Here is an 8,668-nt window from a genome sequence, read left to right on the forward strand (position 1 = left end):
CACGTTGAGTGCGCAACAGTATCGGATTCTCACACCCAAATATCACTCCGTTGTTGCCATTTTTCACACGACAATTGGGATAAACACACACAACTATGTATTCGTTGTAACTGGCTATTGTTGCCTTGTTTTCGTGAAAAAAGGGGACAGAAGAAGATATGAAATGTGTGTGAAGAATGCCAAGAGTTACACATCCTTTTATGGTCGTTGAAAATTTGTCTTATTGTATCTTGTTTACATTGTAAACGAAATACGTGCAAAATTATCTCGTTTACAATGTAAACGAGATAAGTAAGGGTAGCGTATTTTAGTAATCAGCAGTAGATTCGAAATAGGTATCGTGATCCATCCATTTCATTTTTTATAATGTTATTATTTATATCATTTTATGAAGGATATGTTGTCTTCTTATGTCTTTTCATCTGATAAACACTACAATATTATCGCTTCTTTCTATATAATTGTCCTGAGTCTAAGATTGTAAAAATCGAATCGGTCAATAAACCGATAGAGTTAGAAGTTTAAAGGGTTAAAGGTTTAACTGAAGTTAAATTGGATATAATAAAATAGTATTATTTGTCCTAATCCCAAGGCTAATCATATTTTTCGTTACATGAATCAAGTCTCACCATCAATTGCATCTATATAATTGAGATTCGGTCATTATTGTGTGTGTGATCATTAATAATGCATAGTGTGGTGGAAGACAAGGATTTGCTAACGGAAATCCTTCTCCGGTTGGCGGTTAAAGACTTGCTCCGATACAAATGCGTGTGCAAAAAATGGTTGTCTGTGATCTCCGAGCCCCAGTTTTGTAATCGGCACACCCTTGGACTATGCCGCAATCACAAACTTTATGCATCTGGAATGTTGCTCCAAGAAACAGAGGATTGCCTCATCCTTAAGAAGGCTCGCATAACCCCATTCACCAATAACAGCAACAACAGGTTCACCTACCTCCATCTTCATAATGAGTTTGATGGACTACTTTACTATCGTATTCTTCAATCATGCAATGGTCTACTACTCTGGGATAGTGCTCCAATACAATGGCCTTCACCACCCTACGATGTGGAAGTTAAGAAATTTCTCCAAGGATGCCGTTATTTTTATATAAGCAATCCATCAACCGGTCATTGTGTTCGTATAGACCAATTTGGCTATAAAATTCATCATCCAAATTTTTCTAATCCAGTTCTTATCTTTGAACCTTGGAAATCTCCTCACTATAAAATTATCTTTTTCGCTAAAGTCGTAGAACTCGCAACCAATAAGATGAAGATGAATGTTTATTCATCAAACACGGGTTCTTGGAACAAAGTTGATGTTCTTACTTTTCCAAATGATATTCGCTACTTCCGTAACAATGGTGTTTATTGCAATGGTGCTATACATTGGTACGATGTTGTTGATGATCGAAGTAAAGTGTATTTCGATATTGATGGGCTTTGCTTTAAAAATTATTTTCCAGCGTTACCAATACCACCAGTACCACCTTATTATAAGCAGCTTGCGGAGTTGTATTTAGGAAATAGTGGAGAGAATCTATACATGATTGTGCAAAAGAATGATGACCCGTTAAAGTTAATTTATGGTATTTGGGAGTTAAAAAAAGATTATAGTGAATGGATTGTTAGATTTCATGTAGATCTAACTACTTTCGAAGCAGGTACTTTTGATGTTGATGCATTTGATGTTGTTAGGCAACCACCAAATGATGAACACGAACAGGAAGATTCAATACTTGCAATTCTAATAATTAATCGTACAAAATTAGTGGCTTATAATTTGAAGGATCATAGCTCGAGAATTCTCTATGAAGAAGATAGATTCTATCCACCAAGTTTTCATCATCACTACTTTGAGACTTTGACAAGTATTCTACCGAGTTATTAGTAATATAGAATAATAAGATCTTTTTTTTTTCAGTTTTTCCATGCTGGGAAGATAGGTTGATGCACCTCATTCTATTTGGTGAAGTTTTATTTTCTTGGATATGTTTTGCTATTTTGATATACTTCGATAGGATACCATAAGATTGAGTTCTTTTACCGGAATAGTCTAAAAATTAAAGAAATATTAAATCCATTGGATGTATTTGTTTTAACCTTTTTTTTATTATTATTATAATAAAAGATGGATTAAGAGCACCTACAATTGGTGACTTCCTCTTTCACTTTTTTCTGACATATAGGAACTCTAACCATTAGAGGAGAGAAGAAATGAGTTCCCGCACAAAGATCAAGGTAAGAGAGTCCCTCTAAGTAGGGACTCAAATTAACCAATAGTAACTTGACATTTGGCAAGTTATTATAAAAAAATAATAATATAAAATCTAAAATAATTAAATAATTATATTAAATAATTAAATAATAATTAAATTAGTAATAATTATAATAAAAATTATATTAAATAATTATATTTTTATTTAATTAATAATTTATATTAATTATTTAAATAATAATTAATTAAATAATTAATTATATTAAATAATTAAATTTTTATTTAATTAATGATTTATATTAATTATTTATATTATAATTAATATTGAATATTATTTATATTATTATATTAAATTATAATTAATTAAATTTACTTACATTAAAAAATAAATTTAATTTTTATACTTTATAAAATAATTTTTAGTTGAGTTGGTTATTTTTATTTTTAAAATTTAAAATGCTAATAATATTATTAAAATTAGCCGTTATAAACACAAAACTATAAATTAGTGTAATCCCGAATTATATATTGTGTATTATTATTATATATGAATTTATTTAATATTAATATCTTTTAATAATAAATTATTTTTAAATTTATAAATTTAAATAATATTATTGAAAAAAATTAATTATATTAATTTTAAGTATTTTAATTAATTAATTAAGTGGGACCACAATAGGGATTAAAGTTAGTTCCTCCTAATGGAAAAGAGAGAAATGCTTTGAGTTCTTATTTACTGTTTATGACGCAAAAGTTGATGTGGAGTTACTTTTTATGACAGGTGGGCCATAAACAGGAACTGTGATGAGTTCCTACCGGAGATGGTCTAAATGAATAATCTGAAGGATATGAGAATTGGGTTTTTTAGGCAACATGAAGAGACGGCGTTTCGGGCTTCACATTTTTTGGGTAATTAACTAATTATAGTAAGATTTTTGCTTTTTTATTGAACTACAAGTTTCAACAACTTACACTTTTCAGCCCAAAATTTTTTTTGTTGATGTTGAAAAAAAAATAATGAATGTAAATATGAGAACCGTAAACCAATTTAGATCAGCCTAAATATTATTAGTTTATTAGTTCGTTTAACTAAGTATTGGACAGGGGCGGGGGCAGGGCGGAGCTACATAGAGAGAAAGGGGGCAACAGCCCTCCCTTCTAATTTTAATTTTTTACATGTAAATTATATGTAAATTTCAGTTTAGCCTCTTTTAAAATTTTATTTTAGTCTTATTTTATTGTATAAATATTTTTGGCTCCCTTTAATATTTCATTTAGCTCTCTTCCTGGTATTGAATATTTGAATTTTGTTTTGTGCATATAATAATTTGTTGGCTAACAGCAAACTCTTAAATAAAACTTTAATTAATACCGAATTAGTCATTGATTTATCAGTGGAAGGGTATCGTGAAAAAAAATACGAAATTCGTATTTCATGAATATTCCGAATGTATTAAAGAAAATAAAAACATAATCAAATGTTTATCAGGATTAGGTATATTGAAAGGTAAGTAAAATGCTAGATATGACAAAACATATATAAAAGGTTGGTTTATAAAGTATTATAAAATTTTGAAGAAGCACTTTTTGATTTTGACCCATGTTGCACATTTTTATTGAGGAAGAGTATAGAGTATAATCACGTACATCACAATCAGCATATGATGAAATATTATGAAAATTGAAACAACATAACGGGTTTCCTGGAAGTGTGATTTGGTCCATTTTCATTAAGACACAAACCATCATTGTGTCCAGCTTCTCAGAATCTGCTTATTCTGTTATCATAACTTCCATTCCTAGACAAATTTTACTTTTATTTTAGTCTCTCTCTCTCTCTCTCTCTCTCTCATACGTTTATACACATTTTCTTTTTGTTGATTTTGTAGCCTATGAATGAGTTGTTTGTGTACACTGTTCATAATAATGTATGAGTATCACCAGGGACGGATCCAGAAATGTTATCATGGGGGGCCAATAATATATATAATATAAAAATATATGCAAATAAATTATAATGTAAGATGCATTACAAAAATATACTGATAGAGAATATATATTTAAAATACAAAAAAAAATGTGTACTTTTTACTAACGAAGTGGTACACGTCGATTCTTCATATCATAAAATTCATCGATAATAGAATCTGTGTCAAATCTTTCAGCAATCTTCTTCTCAATGTAAATCAAAAGACAATTAGCAAGCAATTCATCTTCCATTTTGTTTCTGAGTCTATTCTTCACAATATTCATAGTTGAAAAAGATCTCTCAGTTGTAGCAGTTGAAACAGGAAGAGTTAATACCAAGCGAATCAAACGATCAATCAAAGAATATGTTAAAGACTTTCCTGTCTTCGTTAATCCTTGACATAACTCCGAAATTGTGCACAAGTTAGTTAATTCAACATGATTAGGAACATCAAGTTCATAATGTTGAGCTTGCATTCTAATGTGAAATTTCTCTTGGTCACTGAAGTCACCTGGATAAAACCGTTCTACTAATTCACATACTTTGTTGACACTGAAGAACTTATAATTATCTCTGGGATCTAAAGTTGAAATTAAAGTAAGCAATTCCACCATATTATCATTGAATCTTCCATTAAGCTCTTGCAATTGTGTATCAATTACAGCAAGAAATAAATTAACTCGGTAATGATGCTCCACTGAAATTTGATCAACAATTTTGCGAGTTCGGCCTCTTCTAGGAATATGCAATGCATTCATATTAGGAACTTCAACTTCATGTTTCTCACAAAATAATATAACTTCTTTTATGAAAGCCTCCCAACTTGATTCTCTCATTCTTTGGATTAAAGTCTTCGTAGTAGAAACCAGAGTTAAAGCATTCAATATGTCTTGATTTTTTCGTTGCAAAGCTTGACAAAGATCATGACTAACTTCCAAAATATTTCTCATCAAATGCAAAACAAAGACAAATTCAAAGGATGTGATAGCATCATAAGCAGCACTAGCATCACCACGTGTGGAGAAATTACCTTCTTCGGTGCTTTTTTCAAGAACTTCACAAGTAGCATCAAACATGCATAACAAGCTACGTACAGAATTCAAATGAGACCCCCATCTAGTATCCCCAGCTCTTTGCAAAGTACCAATTTGATTAAGTCCACTACCTGTCACAATTTGATCATTGGCAATTAAGTTTGCAACATTATTTGCTTGAGCAACCCTTAACTGATCATGACGTTTAGGAGAAACAGTCACAACATTCACAATTAGTGTAAGTTTTGAAAAGAATTGATGAACATAACAAACTTCTTTGGCTGCAGAAACAAGTGCTAATTGTAATCGATGAGCAAGACAATGAATGTAATAAGCAAAAGGGCAATCTTTCAAAAATAGAGCTTGCAATCCATTCCATTCACCACGCATATTACTAGCTCCATCGTACCCTTGTCCCCTAAGATTTTGGACATCAAGATTATGACGAGAAAGAACTGATGAAATTTCTGTTTTCAATGTCAAAGAACATGTATCAGAAACATGTATAAGATCAAAAAATCTTTCTTGAACACAACCGTGCTTGTCTACAAATCTCAAAACCACAGACATTTGTTCTCGCTTTGACTCATCTCTTGCTTCATCAATAATTATACAAAATTTAGAATCACCAATTTCTTCTCGAATTGTTGCACGCACTTTTCTAGCAAAGATATGCAATATATCTTTTTGAACACTGGGAGATATATATTGAGCATTTCCAGGAGCATTTTCAAGGACAACATTATTAACATTCTGATTACAGGAAGCTAAAAGCTTAATTAACTCAATAAAATTTCCCCTATTCAAAGATCCAGGACTTTCATCATCGCCTCTAAATGCACATGCTTGAAATGCAAGCCATCGAATAGCATTAATAGATGTCTTCAATCTTAAACGGTTATTTGCAATAGTTTCATCACTATGCCTATCAAGAACTTTGTCTATATGCTTAGATTGAGCCATTAAATCATCACAAGATTTCACACATAAATTATGGGGAGAATTAGGAATAGAACCCTCGTGACATACAAATGCACAATTTACCCCATTGTTTACTTTCTTCCAATTACTAAATCCTAACTCTGAAAATGCATTTTTTCCATCATTGCGAGCACCATAATGTTTACCAAACAAGTAGCAAGGCAAACAATAAGCAGCATCTTTTTCTGGTGAATATTCTAACCAACTTGAAAATTTCTTAAACCAAGAAGATTGAAAATATCGACGGTGATTGTTATTACCAGAAGCTGGATAGCTAATATTTGTTGGTTGGTATGGCCCAGCTATTATGTATGCTCTACGAATCTTATCACGTTCATTGACATTATACTGCCAAATTGGACGTCGCTTTCCAGGATCCCTTTCTAGTAAAGAGATATCAACATCTCTTTCTAATCTTGGTACTTTGGTTTCATGTTGATGTGTATTTTGAGTAAGATTAGAGAGCTCACTTACTTGACCTTCTTGTGAAATAAGATTAGAGGGTTGACTTGTTTGAACTCCAACATCATCAGTAACTTTTCTCTTAAAAATTGCATCAATTTTACTTTGCTTTCTCATCATAAAATATTCTAGTTTTTTTTACCTGAAAAAAAAAAAGAACTCAAATAATTATATACTTATATAAATAAACAAAGTCTAAGTATATTTTATTAATTAAACATCAATTTGTCTATGTTACTATGTAAATACAAAGAAATAAAATTATATTATCTCATAATAAAAAATAATTTTATTAATTAATAATTTTATGTAATTATATAAAAGAAGTAATAAATAAAATAAATACCTTGGCAGTTGGCAGTTGGCACCTTGCTTTAGTTGATATGAATATGATTGAAGACTTCCCTACAGAGACATGACCTAACGAGGACGCGGCGTGACTTGTGACTTGTGAGGAAACAAAAGGATTAAGAAAGAGCCAAAGAGGGAATACGAAACGTGAAGAAAGATAACTAATTTTAAGGATTTAAAAATTTTAAAAACTATTTGGGTTGGTTCACTGGTTGGGCACTTGGACTTCTAACTACTACTTTTTTTTTAAAAAAGCTGGGGGGGCCAGGCCTCCACTTGCCCCCCATGTATCCGTCCCTGAGTATCACTAATCTTTTTATTTATCATCGTAAAAAGTAATGACTAATTCTGTATGCATGTTTGTTTTCATTATTTAATAAATTTGATCTTATATTAAGATAAAAAAAATTGATTTATCACTATTAACAAAATAACAATCATCATTTATACGCTGGTAATATAATATAATATATATATATATTAGGATACATTTCACATATACCATGATGCACGTTTTCTAGTATTTTTAGCAATTAAATTCAATCATAAAACTAGTTTTAATATATACATAATTAAAATTAATAACTAAAAATATTAGAATACCTAATATCATAGTACATCTGAAATGTTTCCTATTTGGATTAACTGGTTATAGTAGATGACCATGTTATAATAATGTTGCTTCTCTTAATTATATTTTGGTTAAATTATTATGTTAGTGTCTATAATTTTTTTTAATTTGTAATTATTAAATCTTTACATTTTATAAGTTTTAATTGGACTCCTACACACATTTAAAATTTGTAATGAGATTTTTTTGTTCTAAGGTAGAAGTTAAAATTTTTTTTGCCTTCAATCTTTTTTTCTTATAAAATCGTCATAAGGTTTAACTTAATTTTAAAATCGTATTTTTTAACCAAAATTTTAATTTTTATTATCAAATTATCCCTAACTAAAAAATATATAAAAAAAGAAAACGGGATAAAGGAAAGGAGGAAGGGAATCACTCTGTCGCTGCTCGCCGCCACTGCTACTCGTCGTTCAGTCTTTGTCACCGCCGCTGTTTCTCGTCGTTCGGTCCGCACCGCTAGATCTTGCTGCTCCTCCTCCTCCTCGCAAGTGTCGATTGTCTGCCCAGTCCGCGTCAATCTCAACAAGCGTCATTCGCGTCGCCACTGCCCACCAGTCCCTTAACAAGTGCCGCATTGTCACCGAAGTCACCATTAAAATTTTTGTTCTTTTAATTTTGATACCTTTGTTACTTTTGTTTCTGCTTCTATTTCTATTGCTTCAACTTTTGTTTTCAATTCTGCTTATGCTTCTGCTTTATTGTTGTTGATGAAGAAGAAAAAAGAAGAAGAAGAGATGGATTCATTGTTTTAGCTTTTGATTCATCGTTCTTGTACTTCATTGTTTTTTCTTTTGATTTATTGTTGTTGTTGCTGGTGATTTTATTGTTGTTGTTACTAATTTTCTTTTGATTCATTATTTTTTTGTTTCTGGTTAAATATAGGCTAAATTTTTATAAAAATGTTGATTGCCTATACTTTCTCAAATAGAATATATACTAGTTTATATTTTTTATTTTCTGCTCTATATTCGTATTAGCTCAAGAGTTATAAAAAAAAAAAAAAAATCTTCTGCA

The 8,668-nt window shown here is 30.5% G+C and overlaps 2 protein-coding genes across 2 annotated transcripts; one reads left to right on the forward strand and one right to left on the reverse strand.

Moving 5' to 3' along the window:
- Positions 1 to 687: 687 nt before the first annotated feature.
- On the forward strand, positions 688 to 1,896 carry LOC107628079 (F-box protein At5g07610-like). Its single transcript, XM_016330888.1, has one exon. The coding sequence runs from the start codon at positions 688 to 690 to the stop codon at positions 1,894 to 1,896; it is 1,209 nt and encodes a 402-aa protein (XP_016186374.1).
- A 2,421-nt stretch (positions 1,897 to 4,317) lies between these two features.
- Positions 4,318 to 6,192, reverse strand: LOC148575509 (uncharacterized). The gene has a single exon (XM_088506261.1). It carries the CDS (start codon positions 6,190 to 6,192, stop codon positions 4,318 to 4,320), a length of 1,875 nt encoding a protein of 624 aa, XP_088362387.1.
- Positions 6,193 to 8,668: the final 2,476 nt, after the last annotated feature.

Source organism: Arachis ipaensis, chromosome B2 (genome assembly GCF_059453495.1).
Source record: "Arachis ipaensis isolate K30076 ecotype BB chromosome B2, ASM5945349v1, whole genome shotgun sequence".
Taxonomy (NCBI): Eukaryota; Viridiplantae; Streptophyta; class Magnoliopsida; order Fabales; family Fabaceae; genus Arachis; species Arachis ipaensis.

Excerpts from the sequence above, each read along its gene's own strand:
- LOC107628079 (XM_016330888.1), top strand. The coding sequence starts at position 688 with ATGCATAGTGTGGTGGAAGACAAGGATTTGCTAACGGAAATCCTTCTC.
- LOC148575509 (XM_088506261.1), bottom strand. The coding sequence starts at position 6,192 with ATGGCTCAATCTAAGCATATAGACAAAGTTCTTGATAGGCATAGTGAT.